We start from the raw sequence: 20485 nt of genomic DNA on the forward strand, positions 1-20485 counted from the left end.
GATTACTGGCCAGACTAGCGTGCTGTCTGGTTGCACCTTTGTCAAATATCACCACAGGCCACCAGTCATCACATCTAGGCTTTAGCAGGCAGTACGCATGTGATACTTAGTCCCTTGACACCTGCAGCAGGTGGCATTACTCTCTACCCTAGCTTCTGCTGGTCTGTAGATTTTTATGCTATCCACACTGTGGAGTTGACTTCTTTTAACTTTGCTGATCACGACTGGCCTTGTATCATGTCAGAAAAGCATCTTTCTAGTTTATTGGGAATTGGATTGCCAGGAAGTCCTTTTTCTAGAATGGCTTTAGGCCTATTCTCCAAAGGGGATTAGGATGCACCTCCTTCGGGCTTTTGGTCTCTTCTTGGTATAAGAGAACAATTCAGAACAACTGTAGTTCAGTCTCTGCTGCTAACTGTGTCACCTTAAACTATAGCAATGAGGTCTTCTCGTGTCTCTTCTAGGGAAATTGCATTTTATGTACACCTTTTTAGGTTCTGTGTCTTTAAAACCTGTGCATCCCAAATGTTAAGGAGTGCCTGTACTTCACTTTAGTTAAACATAAAATTCTTTCATTAGGAAATTTAAGGTTTACCCCCCCATATTTAGAAATGGGGGGAAATGAGGCAGTTTTCTCTGACAGTTTAATTTCATTGCGTTGGGTGAGAGGAGGTGTTGTTATTTACACTTCCAGAGTCACTCTGAGTAAACTTCGTTTCCTTTTGCCGTAGTTATGGCCAGTCCGGGAGGTCTCAATGCTGTGCGCACCAGCAACTTTGCCCTTGTCGGCTCGTACACACTGTCCTTATCTTCAGTAGGAAACACTAAATTTGCTCTGGACAAGGTAATCCAAATTTATTATTTTTTGCTTTTAGAAAAATGAGGTCTATGGAAATGCTCCTGTAGTGCTTTCAAGTATTTGAAATCTTTGGCTGAACATTTGTGCATTTTAACCAGGCACGGGAGTACCTACATGATATATCTTTTTAATGTTGGAAGTATTTCTCTCTGGTATCTTAATAGTTAGTTCAATCTGCAAAGTAGTGTATACTGGTTCATTCTAAATGTCAGTTCTGACTACATAAGTATTACTTCTTTCTTTTTTTTAAATTTATTTTCCAACTACAGTTGACATACAATGTTATATTAGTTTCAGTGTATAACACAGTGATTAGAGATGTATATACCTTACGAAATGATCAGCCCGATAAGTCTAATGTCCATCTGACACCATACATAGTTATTACAGTATTATTGACTATATTCCTTACACTGTGCTTTACATCCCCTGACTATTTTTATAACTGGAAGTACTACTTCCCGAATGCAGATATTAAGCTTACAGTTTTAAACATAGTCACTTGTCCATTTGAACCGATATTTTGAAAGTAGTATGTCATAGATTTAGTTGTGACAAGATAGGGAAAGATGGGTTAATTTCTTAGAAAATACTCATGAATCGAAGGGATTTCCCTCCCACACTTTCCTCCCCAATTTTAAAGCTTCAACGTTAAGATCTGCGTAATATTACTATGTTTTTTTTCTACCATAATGTGATATGACTAAAATTTAATAGCTAACAAGACCATTTTAAGGACTGAGAGAACTAGAGTCAAACTTTAGTCCTTGTGTTCACTCCTGCTTTATTACACAGAGGTATATTTAAATATTATAAGAGATTTTTGTAGTCAGAATATAGAGATGAAGTATAAAAATTATGAGGCCTGGTTTCTAGCATTTGCCCTGCTAGTAATTTCCTCTTTAACATTAAGGAAAGTCACTTCATTTCTCTGGGGTCTTGTTTTCTGAGTATAGAATATTAAGTTAAATGAAAACAATTTAACTTTAAAATTTCATGGAGCATTTTTCGTTTAGTTGATAGACAAAAACCAGTCTATATACGAAATTTTGATTATTGTTAATACATAAATGTATTTTAACATGTTGATTAAAAGATAGTCATGTACCTTTTTTTTTTTTTTTTTTTTTTTAAGTGATTCAGCTAGTTTAACAAATTGAGTGATCCTGGCTCTTTTTTTTCTCTTTGTTTTTCATTTTGTTTGTTTTAGATAAATTATGATGTAAAAGAGCGAGAGCTACTGGGCTATTTGTTCCAGGAAAAGGTTGCCGTATTTTCTTTGCTTGAAACTAATGATCTTAAAAATCAATCCTTAATTTTTGGCCCATATGTTTTTGTTTGACTAACCACTCTTGTATCTTTATTTTGAATAATTAAGGACATTATGTACATTATCCTTTCTTTAGACTCTTGCAGTTGGGCATCTTTACTTTGTTCATGCATGTTTGGTATTTGGGCTTTTCTCCTATATTCATTTATCATGTTATAATTCTTGAAGATTCTATAGTCACTTCAACATTGATTTTTCTGGGTACTAAAATACCAAATTAATAACTGTCTAAAACTAGAATTTATTCAATAGTCTTTACCTCCCATATATTGAAAGAACTATTGGTGATGTTTTAATAGAAAACATTTTTGGTCCCAATTGGCTAATATATTGCTATGTAGTCGATGCTTTGTTTATTAATTTTTAAATTAAAATGTGTTTAATTAAAATTATGCTAAATAAAATTATACATGTTAGATTTTTAAAAAGATTTTTAATATCCTTGTGAAGATAAATTGCAAGTGTTTTGTGGGTATATAGAAATGATAATTTACAAAATGTTGCATGGTGTTATTTTAAATTGTTAAAACAATATTTGCAAATTAGATAAACAGAGAACTGGGATGGTTCTGTGTGCTGTATTCCTTATTCACTGTTGTCTCACATAGCCAATTTCTACATGTGTAAGAGATTTCATTAATCTCTAAAATGAGAGTTCAGTGATATATGTTAAATATAGACTGTTCGCTCTTTTGAAAATTTTTTGGCTGCCAACATAATTCAAAATATCACATTTAATAAAATTAAAAAAAAAATTACGATATTTCTATTCTCAATAATTCCTTTGAAATTATAATTCAAACAGCCAACCACATGATTGAGTGCAAAATCAAATCACTTAATTTGATTGGTTGTGTCTAATACTCTAAAAGTCTCTTTCTGAGTTATATATAATACAATTTAGATGTAAAATTTGTCCCAAAAGTGTTTTTGTGAGTTACAAGGGCAAACAAATATTCGTTCCAAAACCTTATAGTTAATATAGAAGAATATTTAAAATAGTTAAGTTTAAATGTTCTTTAAATTGGTGGGGGAAATGGAGGACCTCCTATAATAATATAATAATCCTGCGGAATGAACTTTGACAGAGTAAACAAGTCTCCCATGTCTTACCAGACACCATTGGTACAGGGAGTGTTTGCTTCTTTTACTAGTGCCCTGGCCAGAGGTACAGCAGTCACGAGACTTGTCTCTGAGATCCCCTTCAGAACAGAATTTCTTGTGAGGTTAACCCAGACTGTTTGCTCAGCAGATTTGGGGCACCACCAACAGTGGATTGCCTTCTTTGAGGTTATACATGTCTGATGTGAGGTCTGGCATCCTGGAATTGAACTTCTGAATCTCACTGAGTCACAGTCTCTCAAATCCTTTCTTTGAATAGAGACTCCAAAATAGTCATACATTTTATTTATACGTTTACAGGTAAAGGAAGAAGACTATCTCACAGCTCATCTTCTGACATAAAGAAACCTCATAAGTATTTCTATTTTCCAGGAAATAGAGATGTCGATTTAAATAGTATTAGGGCAAACACTTATGAAATACAACAATTAGCAGTAGATTTTTGGGGTTAGAGGGAGAGCCATAGACGTTCTGGTGTGCATAAAGCTATGCTTGTTTAGACGGGTTGGCCTGATAGAGTTGTTAACAGTACCCCTTTCTCTCAGAAATACAGTATCTCACCTGGTTGTAGGCTATATTTCACAGCTCTTAATAATAGTTGAGGTGCAAATATCGTAAAAGACCCTTTTTGTTAAACAGAAAACAGAATAGGGTCATACATTTTCACCAGTCTCCACACTCTGCAGTGGTTAGTGATTCTTGTGAAAATTCTCAATTCACTTTATCAGGACAAGCTTCCAACCAAGAATATTGTCTACTCTTCACAGCTATAGAGCAAGAGAGAACATTTATTTTCATCTTTCCAAGAGTCTTTTTTACCAGCAGTGTTCTTTGGGCCAAACAGTGGAATTTCATTAATTAGCATTGAGAGCGAAAGGAACTTAAAACTGACACTATGGAAAAGAAAAGGCAAGGGAATTGATAATTAATTACAATAATGAGGCATGTGATGCTTCAATTCTACATTATGGATGCCTTTCAAATTCAGAAGCATGAAGGTTTTCCTCATCGAATTAAATCTATTGAAATCTCTACTCTTTGGCCAAGAATTTTCCCTTTAACTTGTCTGTATTGTGTTGTAAGATTAAATTGTTAGAAACTAACCTTACAATAAAAATTTTCAGATTTAGACTGAACTAAGACTATTCCAACTAGGGTACCATTTTTTTTTCCACTGTGAAGCAGGAATGACAGACAATAACGTCATTCTGTCTTGACCCAGAAGTCAATATCACTTTAAATATATGTATGTTACTATTTTATTGTAATGATGCAACTTCTCGAATTGAAATGTTTGTTGTAATCTTTAATTCAAATTTGACATTTTAAATTATCACATATACTTAAGCAGCTTTTATAATTTGAAAGATGCTTTTGACATGATGTGTCTTTACTATGAATATGTTGATAAGAATGATTTATTTAAGTGTTTCTTACATGAATTTTTTAAAAAAAATTTTATTAAATTTATTGGTATGACATTGGTTAATAACTATATATTAATAAATTTCAGTTGTACAACTTCAAACTGTAAACACTATTGTGTAAAAGTTTTCAGTGCTAGATAGAAAGCATTATTTTGGAAAAAAATATCAATTCCTCAAACTTTTAACTAGTAAGAGCAACATAGTCTCCGTTTAGGCACTTCTTTTTTGTTTTGTCAATTTACGCTTCATGTATTCTAAAACTATGCTGTTAGGTGTATGAACATTCAAGATTATTATTATATCTTAGTGATGAATTGTTCACTTTATTTCTGATCATCTTCTTTATCTTAAAGTCTGTTTTGTCTGGTGTTAATAGCAACAACAGCTTTCTTATGATTAGTGTTTGTATATTATGTCTTTCTATCCTTTATTCTCAATCTGTTTGTGTCCATATATGTCAAATTTGTGTATAAACATATTTTATGGTCATATTTTGTTAGTTAGTCTGACAGTCTTTTGTCCTTCCTTTGGAGTGTTTAGTCCATTTATATTTAATACAATGCTAATATGGTTGGGTTTGGACTACCACAACAGCAGGCAAACTTATAGCCCACAGGTTAAATCTGGCTCATGGCCTGTTTTGTTTTTTAAATTGCCCTGGCAACCACCATTCTACTTTGTGCTTCTATCAGTTTGGTTCCTTTAGATACCTCACATAAGGGGAATCATGTAGTATTTGTCCTCCTGTGACTGGCTTATGTCTTTTAGCATAATGTCCTCAGGATTCATCCATGTTGTAGTATCTCACAGAATTTCCTTTTTTATGGCTGAAAAATATTTCTTGTATGTATGTACCAAATTTTCTTTTTTTACAGTAGGAAAACTTGGGATATTTATTTGGCCAAACAGTATTCTTTTAGCAAACATTTATTAAATGCCTGGTTATGATTTGGCAGCATAAACATGGGAACAAACATGAAAAAGGACACAATAGTTGACCTCAAGGGTCTGCTGTGCAGAGATGTGGGGCTGTGGGTTATGACACATCAGAAAAGGGACACAGGGAATCTCAGAGCCTAAAAGACAAACCTCAGACTCTGAGAAGAACAGGATCTGGGTGGCCCAGCGTAGTTTTTGTACTCAGAAGTGGGGAGAAAGGAGACTGTACCAAATGTTCTTTATCTGTTCATATATTGATAGATACTTAGGTTGTTTTCACCTCTTGGCTATTGTGAAAAATGCTATAATGTACATGGGAGTGCAGATATCCCTTTGAGAACCTGATTTCAGTTCTCTTGGAAATTCCCACAAGTGGGATTGTTTGATTATATGGTAGTTCTGTCTTTAATTTTTTGAGGAACCTACTTACTAAAATGTTTTTAATTTTGATGAAGTCTAATTTATCTATTTTTTCTTTTGTTTCTGATGCTTTTGGTATCATATCTTAGAAACCATTGCCAAATCCATAATCACTGAAGATTTACCCTTGTTCTAAGAGTTTTATGTTCTCATATTTAGGTCATTGATCATTTTGAGTTAATTTTTATATATGATATGAGGTAGGGATCCAACTTCACTCTTTTGCCTGTGGATATCCAGTTTCCCAACATCATTTGTTGAAAAAATTGCTGCTTCCTCATTGAATAGTTTTGGTGCCCTGTTGAAAAATCAATTGGTCATAGATGTATGGGTTTATTATGGACTCTCAATTCTATTCCTGTGGTCTGTACGTCTATCTTTATGCCAATACCGCACTATTTTGATTACTGTGGCTTTGGATTAAGTTTTGAAATTGGGAAGTATGATCCTTCCAACTTTGCTTTTCTTCAAGATTTTTTGGTTGTTTGTGGCCGCTTGCAATTCCATATGAATTTGAGGATCAACTTTTTAATTCTGCAGTTCACTGTTTTTTATTACTAAGTAGTATTGTATTAATGTACCAATTGGTTTATCCAGTCTTCTATCGAGTATATTCTATTAATGGAGAATGGATAAGCATTTGTGTTCTCTTCTTAAATCTGTGTTTTCTTTATCACGTTAGGGTTCTGTTTTTATCAAGCTCTACCTTGAATGAATTTATTCTTCAAAAGAATTTGTTGCTAAGGAACCAGTGGCTTGTTGGCCACCTATTTTATATTCTAACTTTAGAAAATAGTGTGTTTTCAAGGCATAATATTCTATATTCATGATTTATACATATTTTATTAAGAGAAATCATACTTTGAAACTATTTTGCAAATAATTTACCATCTTTCTTTGCAGGTGCCCTTTTTATCTCCTTTGGAAGGTCATATTTATTTAAAAATAAAATGTCAAGTGAATTCAAGTATTGAAGAAAGAGGTTTTCTGGTAGGTCATCTATATGTATTTTCATTTTTTCCAGTTTGTGAAGTATAGACTTGATTTTCCATAGGAATGAAGCCTATGTGAGTAAGTGTTAAACTGGTTCAGTAAACATTTGTTGCATGTCCTCTACCTGCCGATTACTGTACTGATGTTGGAATATAATAGGCCACAAAAAAATAAACTCAGGAACTTCTAGTTTAGAAGGCAGAAATACAAGTGAACAGGTCAGGACGATATAGTACTAGCCCAGGAGCAAGCATCGAGTGCATGGGTGTTAGTCAACTGGAGGGACGTCAGCTCTCGAGTAGGCAGGGAGGCTTAAAGAGCAACTGGTGAAGCAACTTGCATATACTGCTAACTGAGTACGTTAGTCAGAGGGAGGAGGAGGGAGAGATGCTGTAGGTAAAGAGCAGAGAACGTACAATGGCCAGCGGCCCAGCCCTGTCTCACCCCCGCCAGAGACAGTGACATATTTAGATAGTGGCCGGTATTTCAGAATAGCTAGAGCTTACAGTTTGAATGGGTGTGGGTGTGAGGAGGGGCAGTAAGGAGAGAGACTCGGGGGGAAAGCACGGTTAGGGGAAACGGGGCCAACTGTTAGAGGGCCTTTCAAAGAGTTTGGACTTTATCCTGAAGTCAGTGGAGTACTCCTGCAGGATTTTAAGCAGAGGAAAATCGTTAAATTGGGGGTTCAGGAAAGTCATTCTGACCGACATGTGGAAAGTGGGTTGGAGTGACGACCCTGAAGATGTCCAGTGAGGAGACTGGGTCACTCCATGAGACAGGTTAAGGGGCCTGGCAGACCGGATGGAGAGGACCCATCATGGGGAGATGAAGAGGGAAGAAGGCCAGACCCTAGTGACTGGCTCTGGTGGGTGGAAAAGCGGAAGTAAGGGTGTCATCCAGATCCCTGCCTTGCACAACTTGTTCAGTGGCATGATGCCACAGAGATGAGGGACCTTGGGAGCAGGAGCAAGTGTGCATGTTTGGGGGGAAAAGTGTTCTTTTCCCCCAAAATTGTACTGTGGACAATTGTATACACATAGCACTGTTGATAGCCTTTTACAACGAACACTATTATACCCGTCATCCAGGTTCTGCCTTTAATGTTATTTGCTGCCCTTGCTTTATCATATAGCTACTGCCCAGCCATCCTTCTAGCTGCCTCTCTAGCCATTGCCGAAAATGTCAGCAATAGGGAAGAATTTCAAAGTATATTGTAGACACTAGCCTGTTCCCCGAAATCTGAAGTGTACATGCCCCGAGTTTTGACATATGCGTATATCTATGTATCTCAAATATTTTATTAAGATAAAGAACATTGATTTGGAAAATTCCCTCATGCCCTTGCCAATTAATCCCAAGAGGTGGGAGTTTTTAATGAGTTAAGTTTTAAACAATTTGAATTTTAGCTGCCTTAGAGATCTGGGTCTGGAGCTCAAGATAGACGTTTTAGTTGAGATGAAAATTTGGAAATGTGCAGCATAGAGATAGTAACTGAAGTATAGGGGAAGTTGAGTAAAGCAGACCCGGAGGAACACTTCACATTTAAACCACAGACCTAGGAAGAGAAGCTCTCACAGGAGACTGCAGGGGGCCAGGGGAATTTTGTGTCATTGCCAAGGGAAGAAGGGGTCTGAAGGGGGAGTGGTCAGCTTAGAGGAGGATCTGTCAGAGATGCTCGGACTCATTTACAAGGTGGTTGTTCTAGTCTTGGTGAGAGCAGAAGCTAGGCTGCAGGTGTCTATGATGGGAGTGAGAGGTGAGGAATGAGAGTGTGAGCAACTCTGAGACGAAAGCTTGGCTGCAAAGGGGTAAATGGAGTGCCGACGCATGAAGTATGAGGTATGCAGGTGAAAGAAGGATCTTATTGACATTTTATTAGAATTGGAGAGACGTGAGAGTCTAAATACAAATGGGTAAGTTCTAACAGAGCCAGAGAGGTTGACGATAGAAGCTGGGAGACCTGCGCTAGGGTTAAGGAAGAATCTGTGGAACAAGATCATGGGACTCAGGAGAAATCAGACCCAAGCCACAGTTCACGGCGTTGCTCTTTTACAGAATTAATACTTTCTCTGTATCAGAGGAGCAAGGTATGTGTGTAGAATACACAGACGGTCGTGGGTGTGGTGCAAGAAGTGGAGAAAATCCAGTAGTTTCAGTTTGCTCTGTGAAGAAAGAATTTGAACGAGAGAAATCAGTTTGCAGTTGCTGCTGAAGGGTGCAGAAAGCAGAGCTAGGTTGTACAAAAAGCCCAGGGGCCTGTAAATGCGGCTTCCTTGTTAGCTTTTCTCATGTGTAAATCCAGCAGGTGGCACTAGATGTTCTTGGGAAAGCATTTTATCAACTCGCGAGAAGGCCGTGCTTACCTACTGACCTTTTAATGTAAATATTTTCATATTTGATTGTAAACACCTTTAGCAATTGATAGACTGTTATGGCAGCTAGTTCATTTGCATATGACACCTGAGCTGTTTGATTTTTGAGCTGGGCTCTTAACTAGTTTAGAGTTAGATCTCTTCAAGTTTACTCCGTCTTGAATCCCACCACCCATTATCACATCCTCACTTATAGAAATATGGTAAGAAATTGCTCAGAACTCTCCCGAATAACTTCTGTCCTCTGTCTAAGCAATGCCTTTTAATATGTCTAGCCTTTATAAAAAATAGAGGTAGTAATTGAAATTAAAGTTGTTTCCTTCATTTTTCCCTCCTGATGTGTCAGAGACAGCTGGAAGGAAGGAAATTACCACCAAAGAACCTTAATAAGTGGTTCTAAGATGGCAGCAGTCTTGCTCTGTCTGGACTGATGAGCAGCAAGAGAAGGACATTCTGAATTAGCTCGAAGGTGTCAGTTCTGCGTTGTGATTGTGTGTTGTCAGTTAATTTCCTGGGCCCTTTGTGTCCTTGGCTGTAACAGTGAAAGCGCTATCCTCTTGTTATTCCTCTCTGACTACAGTCGAGTGTAATAATGACTTGTGTTGTTCTTACCCATCAATCTTTCCTTGTCTGTTACCTCTATGACGTAAACACAGAAGGGAGCGGGTGAGTCATTCCTGCTAACTTTGTCCTTGAGATTGAAATAACGAGAGTCCTGTCTCTTTTTCTTGGGTGGCTGTGAGCCACTGTTGCCTAGAAAAAGCACGTCTTAGGGAGTAAAGAGGATAAAATGGGGAAGAAAAGAAAAGTGGGTACAAGGATATATGATTGGAGTAAGCTAATTAATTTGAGCTAATTGATTAAGGTAATAAACTTGAGCTTTCATTCTGTCATGGAAACATTTCTTTACACAAAGTGAGTTTCCTCCGTAGCCAGAGATTGCACTCCTGACTCAAGCCCCCTTTTGGTAAATGTACACAAATTAGTGAATCCAGAAGAGTGTCTGTCCCTCTGTCATAGGGTTGGTGTGAGACTTAGTTGAGCCATTTGCAGGTGGAAAATTCTTAACGCATTTTAAAATCAAACAAAGATGCTTTTGGATTATCTGTATTAGGGGTCAGCAGAGGATGGCCCACTGCTTGTTTTTATACAGTTCTCTTGGACCATGCGCTCATTTGTTTGCATATTGTCCGTGGCTTCTTTTGCACTGTAAAGGCAGAAATGAATCATTGTGACAGAACCTGGGTGGCCCACAAAGTCTAAATCTTGACTCTCTGGCCCCTGACAGAAAAAGTCTGCCAACCCTGATCTGTAGCATTGCTAGTTTTACCTTGCTTGGTTCTTTAATATAATAGTTCCTAAAGGAATGCTTTTTAAAAAAAAAAATTAAAAGTAAGGACTTACATAAATGAGGGCTCTATTATAACTACAACTAAAAAATAGTGTGTGTGTGTGTGGGGGGGCAACTTCTACTTAGACTGCTTAAGTACCTCCGTGGAAAAACCCCATGTTAGTGGTTACCTGGTGGGAGTCCAGTCCTTAACCAGCATGAGTGCTTCACTCAGTTTAGAATGTAACTTGCATTCCTAAGGCATGAGGTGGCCAGCCAGCCAACTCTAGGGAGAGATGCTATGTCCATGGGTGCTGGGAGTTCTGACGTTTGTCACAGAAACCCATCAGGGCATATAACCAGGAGTTCATTCTTTTCTAATTCTCTTTCATTCTCCGGAATAAAAATTAAATGCCAGTCTTCTGTATTAAGATAAGTCTAACTTAATAAGCTGTCATTAGTGTTTTCAATATGTAAAGTATGATCGTCTCGTATCATTTTACTCTCTAATACTTGAAGTGCTTTTCTCTTATTTAAGGAGCATTTGGTTAGGAATTCCATGCTTTTAAAATGTCTAGTGTTAGAGCTATTTATTTGGGGTTAATATGTGGAAGTTTTTAAATGCCATATACTTACAGATGATGTCGAAAATCTGGGTAAATTTCTGGATTTGAGCAATCAGTGATTTTCATTCCTAAGATAAAAGACATGATGAAAATCATGCAAGTAGATTGGGAAGTATGAAATATGTCAACATACTGAAGTTTAACATGGAATTAACATTTATTTGATCCTGAAGTTTCTAAAGTCAGTATTTCATTGACTTTTCCAGACCATATTTGAAGATGTTAGTGGTTTTGGTGCCTGGCATCGAAGGTGGTGTGTTCTTTCTGGAAACTGTATCTCTTATTGGACTTACCCAGATGATGAGAGACGGAAGGTAATATTAACAGTACTGGTCAGTGGTGAAAGCCGTCACTGACTTTCATACAGTGTTTCATGCAGGTATTCGCTCTGACCCCCACCACCCACCCAAACTCCCCTTTGAGTATATTCACTAAACCATTAAAAATGTTCTTGTTGCAGGATGTATGTGTGCATGTGTGTGTATTTGTGTAAAAAATTTGTATTTTATCCATTCCCTGTGGTTTAACTGCTCTTAAAACACATTAAGGCATATATATTTCTTTCTTTCCTCCAAGAATGTCTCATACTATTTTTCATTGACATTTTCATCAGAAAATATGTTAAATCTACTTTTGCATTACATTGTAGTCATGTAAAATTTTATTTAAAAATTTATTGTGAAATGGATATATAAAAAGATGTAGAAAACAATTTCCATCAACCTCTGTGTTAATCAGCCCAATTGGAGCACCCATGTAATTTTCTCGCCTGTGTAATTTTCTTGCCCCTGTAGAGAAATTGTTTTGTTCTTATTTCTTTAAATTTTAATTATATATGTATATTTTCCTAAGCAACACATATTATTGCAGTTGTATCTTTTTTTTAATTATTTATTTGTTTTTTAAGTTACAGTTGACATTCAATACTACTTTATATTAGTTTCAGGTGTACAGCATATGGTTGGACATTGATGTAATTTGTGCAGTGATCCCCCCATTAGCTTAGTACCCACCTGACACTATACATATTGTGGCAACATTATTGACTATATTCTCTGTGGTGTACTTTACATCCCTAGCAACTGCATCTTTTAAAACATTATACAAATAATGTACCATATGTATATTCTGTAACTTGCATTTTTTGAATCAACATGGTTTGTGAAATTCATCTAGGTTGATGTGTGTAGCTCTAGTTTGTAGAGCCCCAGCTGTCTCTCCGTACTAAGTATTTCATTGTAAGTATTTCACTAAGTATTTCATATCACAATTAATTTGCCCACTCTCCTATTTATGGACTCATTGATTATTTCCAAATTGTTGCCATTATGAGTAGCGCTGCCATGACTTGGCTTCTTAGATACATGGATGAGAGCTCTTTCCTGAGTTTGTACTTAGTGGTAGATGTAGTGGGTTGTAGGGTTTGCACATCTTCAACTTAACTAGAGTTTGTCAAATGATTCTTGAAAGTGATTGTACAATGTTCCTTTCCCACCAGGAGTATGTGAGTTCTCAATGTTCCATATCCCCTCCAGCGCTTGATATGTCCGCCTTTTAAACTTTGGTCAGTGTGATGAACATGAAATGTTATCTCACTGTGTTTTATTTTCTATTTTCTTGATTAAGATCAAGAGTAAGCATTTTCAGTGCTCGCTTCGGCAGCACATATACTAAGAGTACGCATTTTTTTCTTATGTGTTTTGGCCATTTATATTTTCTCTCCTATGAATTGATTGTCTATGTATTTTATCCACTTTCCACCTTGTTTTGGTGCGTTGCAATCATGTCTTTTGCTTGCAGATATTTTAATTTATCTTTATAGTCTTTTCATAAACAAAATTTTTTAATGCTAAGGTCATCAAATCTGTCAATTTATTGCTTTGTTTGCTTTTTCCAGTCTTAATTAAGAAAAACCATCCCTACTCTGTAGTTATAAAGATATCCTCCTATACCTCCTAAAACATGCAAGGTTTTATATTTCACGTTTAATTCACCTGGAATTAATTTTCCCCCATCTGAAAACCCACTTGTACTAGCATCATTGAATGGTCCATCGTTCCCCACTGATCTATATGCTATTTCTGGCATGTATCAAGATATCATTATATATGTAGGTCTATATTTAGGCTTTCTATTCTGTTTCCTTTGGTCTATGTCTCTCCCTCTCAGTTACCATAGCTTTATAATAAATCTGAAGTCTGGTAAGGCAAGTCTCCTAACCCATCTTTATTCACTAATGTATTACTTAACGCGTATTTTTGGTCTGTGCTTTTTGCACACACACACGGGGACATATATGTAGCTATATATTTAACTTTTTATAATTGAAAGTGTTCAAATGTACACAAAACAGAAACAGTATAATGAACTCCTAACTTCAACAATGATTAATTTTCATGTTTTATTTATCTTCCCACAGCACACATACTTTTTGTTCTTGTTATTTTGCTCTTGTTCTTCTTTTTGTTGTTTGTGGGGTATTTTAAAGCAAATACTAGACTTCATATTATATCATTTCACCTGTGTGAGCCAAGGTTGCGGGTTCCTAGTGTTGGTAAATAGCCCAGGAAAGCCAGGTTTTAGGCCAGCTTACCATTCTGCGCTCTCCCTTCTGCATTAATTTTGGCCTTTGATGGTCTCTTTTACTTTCCTGTGAGTTCAGTAATCTCGCATTTGGGGCCTTCTGTAATGGGAGGACTTTCAAACTATTTAGTCTGCTATACTTGCGGAGACATTATTATTTGCTTAAATAGCTCCTATTACTGCAATTTAGTTTGTTCAATTTCACTATTATGAAAAAACAGTGACTACACCTATGTAAATATCTTGTGTACTTACATATTTGCTTAGGATAAATTTCTTCTAGGTGGAATTTTAGGATCAGAATATGCCCATTTTGAGTGTTTTCTGATTGCTGTTATCAAATTGCCTATCAGTAACAGGCCATTTTATACTTTCACCAGCAGTGTTTACAAGTGTCTGTTACCCTCACCACCAGCACTACCAGTCAGCAGAGGTCATTACTGTTCTTTCCAGACTTAGTCAATCTGATGTTTTAAAATGGGGTATTTCATACTTTTTAAATTACTAAGAGTTGATACTTTCGTTGGCTGTTTCTAAATTGTTTGTGCTTTACATTGTCCCTTTTTCCCATTTTTCAGGAGCGTTTAGTCTCATGAATTTTTATCCTTGACTCTACCATGGAATGACATGGCTTCCAGCAATTCAGAGCAGCAGTTTATTTAGCCTTACCTTTTGCAGATTCATAAAAAATATTTACAGATGAACTAAGATGTCTAGGTTTCTGTTCATAGAAAGGGAGGAAGTGAGTGTGCTGTGGATAAAAGGTAGTTGAATGTATTTCTAGTTGTTGAGGTTGGTTGATGGGTAATGGAGGGTCATTATAGTTTTTAAAAATTCTGTATCTGTTTGAGGTTTTCCATAACAAAGTGTTTTTTTTTTAAGTTGACTAAGAGTTCTAGTTGACATTTTGGTTTTGTTTTTATGTCCATTTATGGTTTTTATTATTAAGAAACAATAATATTAAATGTTTCTCTAAACCCAGTATAATTAAATTTTATCTGAAATCAATGGCATTTTAAGTTTGCTTAATGCTTACTGACTTAAATGGTCTTGTTATTTTCAACTAATAATTTTTTTCAAATTTGCTTTTAAAGAATCCCATAGGAAGGATAAATCTGGCCAATTGTACCAGTCGTCAGATAGAACCAGCCAACAGAGAATTTTGTGCAAGACGCAACACTTTTGAATTAATTACCGTTCGACCACAAAGAGAAGATGACCGAGAGACTCTTGTCAGCCAATGCAGGGACACGCTCTGTGTCACCAAGTATGTACTGGGCAGTAGATATTTCCATCAACAAAGTAATTGATTACCCACTATGTTCTTACAACTTTAAGAAATAGCAGAGATGGCTCTTGTCTTTGAAGCGATTTCTCTCTTAATGAGAAAACAAAACATTACACATCATTAAGAGAACAATCTAATAATTTAAGTAATATAGTTAAGAAAAGCAGAACCTTCAAGTAATATCTTAGCTAATCATATTTTCCAGTTTATCACTGTGTAGCCGTTTTCAAGGAAGTTAGCTAATACACGTTAGGTTAAGTTTGAAGGTTTCATGTATAATTGAGAAGTCTAAGTATTATTTAAAGAGACTTTATACATTCCTTCCTATCCATTTCAAATTACCCTTGATTAATCAGGTGACTTACAAAAACAATCTCATTTTACTCTGCAAGTTTCTGGTTGGAAGTTAACAAAATAAACTATTGGGAATGTCACTTTTTTGTTAACCCTAAGCTTAACTATAAGATGCAAAAAAAAAAGACTGTTGCTAAGAGTCTCTAGTTCTTTTGCCTGGATGCTCAACAGAAGCTTGAAAACTGACTTCAACATACAAAGTTGTGGGACAACAGTTAGAATTTGACAGTCTCTATTAATGAAGCGGTTGCTGGGCATTAGAGACCGGGAGATGGCTAGAACTGGCTCCATGCATTTCTGATGTGGGAAGATCAGAAAGCTGCAGCCAAGAGACTATATTGAAATAGAACAAAGTTGCCCAGATACTGCCGGTTTGTTTTAAAATAGCTAGGTAGGGGGCCCATTCTCTGGAAATTCTTGATGTTTAGATTTCTTCCAGGTTAATTCAGTTGAACTCATCCCCTCCTCTCCTTTGGGGGCCTTCTATGCAGCAGTGGCATTAGACAGGACAGGAAGGGACAAATGGATTTATTTTGTTTGATAACTACCCTGTCTCCATGGTCACAGTTAGTGAGAGAACCAACCAAAATTCAGTCCCCAAGTGGTTCCTGACCACAAGGGTCCATTTGAGCCCTTCTAAATGTTACTCACATTTTTCATATAATTTTATCTTTTATCTATGACACACAACCTCCCAGACTTCTTGGACACTGTCCTGCTGTACAAATAGCTAGATCACATGTTGCTCTAATTATTCTGTGCTTCATTTGCATGTAGTTTTTCTCTTTGTAACGTTATCATAATTTGAGTGCACAGTTTATCCAAGCCTTTGAGACTGGTGCATTCTCAACCCAGCCTTGGCTGAGTCTTTAGCTTTGTTTGGTGGCTTCTTAAAACTGTGTTGATGATACACTTTGCAGAATATAAACATTTTGCAGTTCTGCATTCTGCTTTGCCTTATTTAGGTGTTTCTCCACAGGGCCTTTTTGACCTACACCTTTTATCTAAATTTAATGTGTCTCATTTTTGTTTTTACTAACCAAACTTGCTATCTTTCCCTACTTCAATACAAAAGATTTCTCTCCTGATTAATAGTGCCTACTTCCAACTATAGACTACACATTTGAACTAGAAATGAGCCATCACACACGAGGGTAGTGTCATATATAAGTGGAGCTTTGAAGTTGACAGACCTGGGTTTAAATCCTCACTCAGTGATTACCGAATGTAATCATGGCAAGTTACTTAACTTTGCTGGCCCTCTGAACTCTCCTATGCTGAAAGGGAAGAAGAAGCACCACAGAGTGACAATAGAGATTAGTGAGTAGACACACCTAGCGCATTGTCAGCCACAGGGAATGAGGTCCACAAATGGTCACTGTTATTATTGTAAGTGTTGTGGTCTTCATTGGCTAACAGGTGACCAGTCCCTGCTCATCCACGCTTGTACCATTCCTACTGCCAGTGGGGAGGACTTACACAGGTGCCGGATGAGGACAGTGTGCAACCCTAACAGCTGGAAAGATGGTCTGGCTTGTGAGTTAGGGCGTTCCCGTCTTCTCCACCCTCCCCTGCCCCATCAACTAGTAGTTCATCTTGTAGCTAAATGTGGATGCAAGGAAGAGATTCCTGACATGGACAGAGGTTAGGCTAGACAAAGCCTTAGGCTCTTTAGATCATGTATTGTAAATACCATGTTCTACTAACACAGTAGCACAAAAATAATGGGAGACAGTACAAAATAGTATTACCTGTAAAGGCAGGTGAAGAGCCACGAGCCTGTGATTCCAGCTGTTGGGGAGCCCGAGTCTGGGGGTTTGGGGAGCTCCCACATTCAGGCCTGGGGTGTGCTAGCTCTTGCTAGGAGATGGCCCACATCCAGTGGGTGACCCACACCACCACATTGTCCAGGCCAGACCACCTATGCAAGACAGTTCCCGTCTTTGGTGTGGAAACTCCATCATTTACCAAATGTCATCAGGGTGAGTTATGATGAGCTAACCAACCTGCAGGACAATTTTTCTTACACTTGAAGAAGCACCTCCCTGCGGGGCTTTCCATGAGCATCCGTTCAAAGAGGGTAAAGAGTAACTCATTTTACTGGTTTGTTGTTAGGCATTTTGTTTTTCCCAGCAGGAGTACAGGGAGGTATGCAGTGTGGGAAAGGATCCTGAGCGTTTGTTTGTGTTTTCCTTCCTGTAGGAACTGGCTGTCTGCAGATACCAAGGAAGAGCGGGATCTCTGGATGCAAAAGCTCAATCAACTCCTTGTTGATATCCGCCTCTGGCAACCTGACGCTTGCTACAAACCTGTTGGGAAGCCCTGAACTGGGAAGTTTCCATACCGTTTAGATGGTTTTTTTGAGCTTTGTCATAAATGTATCTTAAGAGCATCAGATACGCTGATTACATTTTATGCTTTAAATATACAAAAGGGTATGTGCCAATATTCACTACATATTATGCAGTATTTCTGTCTTTTGTATGCAAAACTTCAACTGATTTCTTTCATTTGTTGGAATAACATTCAGTGTAGTCTATATTGCTAAATCTTAATTTAAAAGACTCATTTTCCCAGAAATCTAATTATTCAGCTATGCATGATAATTTTTTTTTTTCAAGTGAAACACTTTAAGTTGCCTTGGGGCTATGGTTCTCAAAGTAGAAAGGTCTCCCAGGGAAGAAACCTCTGACGAGGTCATTCTTTCTCTAGCCTCAGTGCTTTTTCCCTAAAGGTTGTGGGTCCTTTATTGATCTTGATGTCTTATTACTAGAGTGCTGAAAAAATGTCGAAGGGGTTTTATGGAAACATTTTTAGTAACGGAGGTGAGAACTTTTTCAATAGCAAGTGTACATTAGGTTAAAGCTTGAGGCTACTTTCGAACAGCAGATGTGGACTTGGGATATTGTGTGAGATTTGGAGGTTAAATGCTTTATTTAGGAGACGTAATGATCACAGGGTTTCATTTACTCAGTTACAGACGCTGTGTGGTGCACATTTCCATAGAATACAGGCTTTTTAAAATAATTATTTTTGCTGTGTAGCTTACAGACTCCTCAAATATACTTGGCATATTAGTTTTTTCTATTCCTGTAACAAGAGCAAGTGTAAATTGAAGAATCTTTGTATAAAAAAAGTAAACTTTACAAGCTGCTATGGACTAATACTTTGCTTGCCAAAGTTCTTGCCTTTTTTACTTTTCACGTCCATCTATGACAGTGTCTAGAAATCCGTTACAAAATCATTTGAAAAACTATTAAGTAATGTATTACCTTTAAAAGCTTAATACTTTATATTTTTTGTTATAAAATATTGTAAAGCATGGTCTCAACTTTTAAATCTACTTTGAATTTCTTTGCATTGTTAAAGTTATTGATCTCATTTATAAACACTAAATTCTGTCACCTGTCATTTTTTTTATCATTTAAATGTGTTTCTTCTTATGTGTATTATAAAAGTGTATTTTATGATCTCTTGCCTAAATAAATACTTGCAAATGACTTAAGGAACCAGTTATTTCAGAAATCCTATTTAAATATGTGCTGTGACTGTTTCGCATCTCTGGCTGTGGGGCTTCTTAGGTGTATCTTACTGACAGTATCTCATTCCTTTTTTTACCTGTATCCCAGGCTAGACTTATTGTGTGTTCTTAGCGTTGCTGTTGAATGAAGAGATGGCTTAGGGATCCATTTCTGAGGCATTTCAAAAGAGGTACTTAGACGTACATTTGAGGAGATGGAGGATGCTTAGCAGACTGAGTAAAGTGACACCAGCCAAAACAGAAATAGGTTTGGTGAGAGTGATGAGAGAGTGCCCTTTATTTATTTATACACTGGTGTTTATTTTTGAATAGGCATTGCATTTGGTACAAAATTCAAAAGGCACAAAGAAGTTAACGTGAAAGTATGTCTTCTCCCATTGTCACACCACTTTTACCGGTTTTTGTGTCTTGGAGAGATTCTAGGCATATGACATAGACATATTTATATTCTCTTGTTCATTAAAAAAATTCCACACATGCTATTATTTGTTGTAAGTTAAAGGAAAAAAGCACAACAATATCCTTTAGAGATCATTCTTTCTTAATATTACATAGAGGGTATTTAAGTTCAGTTTTAGAAGTAATTTAAGGAACATCAAGAGAGAAATACCTCGTAAACAGTGAAAACTTCTGCTGAGAAGATGTCGTTGTCATCTGCCGGTGACGATTGTTGAAAGCAGAGTAGCTAAGCTCATCCGGAAGTATGATGTGGAAAGAGAAGTAAGAAAAGGAACATGTTCTTTAGGGGAAACATGAAAAAGGAGTGGCTAAGGATTGTCTTCCAAGAAAGAAAAACGAGAGTGGTGTCTGCTGAGAGACCAAAGAACAATCTTAAGATTCTCACCCCAAACTTAGAAAACGTGAACTGAAACTGGGAGCAGTCAATTCAATAAAATAGTTAAGATTTAAAAAAAAAAAAAAAGGGTGCCTGGGTGGCTCAGTTGTTTAGAGCACGAGCTCTCAACAACAAGGTTGGCGGTTGAATTCCCACATGGGATGGTGGGCTGCGCCCCCTGCAACTAAGATTAAAAACGGCGACTGGACTTGGAGCTGAGCTGCGCCCTCCACAGCCAGATTGAAGGACAACGCCCTGGAGCTGATGGGCCCTGGAGAAGCACACTGTCCCCCAATATTCCCCAATAAAATTTAAAAAAAATCAGGTTATAACAAAATCCATAAAGGGAAAAAAAATGACAGGTTTCATTGCATAAAAAAATTCCTGCCTGATAAATTGTCTATAAACAAAGTTAAAACATAAGCAAAAGACTAGGAGAAAATACACATATTTAATAAACAAGGAA

At 36.9% G+C, this 20485-nt stretch overlaps 1 protein-coding gene across 2 annotated transcripts in view; it reads left to right on the top strand.

Moving 5' to 3' along the window:
- ANLN (anillin, actin binding protein) overlaps positions 1-19143 on the top strand; it is a 50556-nt gene extending 31413 nt beyond the window's left edge. Inside the window, exons 20-25 of one of the 2 annotated variants that reach the window (XM_074341001.1) lie at positions 732-844; positions 2070-2123; positions 7001-7087; positions 11625-11732; positions 15096-15268; positions 17846-18109. In XM_074341001.1, coding sequence (XP_074197102.1) covers positions 732-844; positions 2070-2123; positions 7001-7087; positions 11625-11732; positions 15096-15268; positions 17846-17969 — 659 coding nt within the window. In that variant the 3' untranslated portion in view covers positions 17970-18109. Of the gene's footprint in view, positions 1-731; positions 845-2069; positions 2124-7000; positions 7088-11624; positions 11733-15095; positions 15269-17845 lie in introns of both variants that reach the window. The other variant, XM_074341002.1, reaches the window with a different exon arrangement.
- Positions 19144-20485: the final 1342 nt, after the last annotated feature.

The sequence above is a fragment of the Rhinolophus sinicus genome, linkage group LG09, assembly GCF_036562045.2.
Source record: "Rhinolophus sinicus isolate RSC01 linkage group LG09, ASM3656204v1, whole genome shotgun sequence".
Classification (NCBI taxonomy): Eukaryota; Metazoa; Chordata; class Mammalia; order Chiroptera; family Rhinolophidae; genus Rhinolophus; species Rhinolophus sinicus.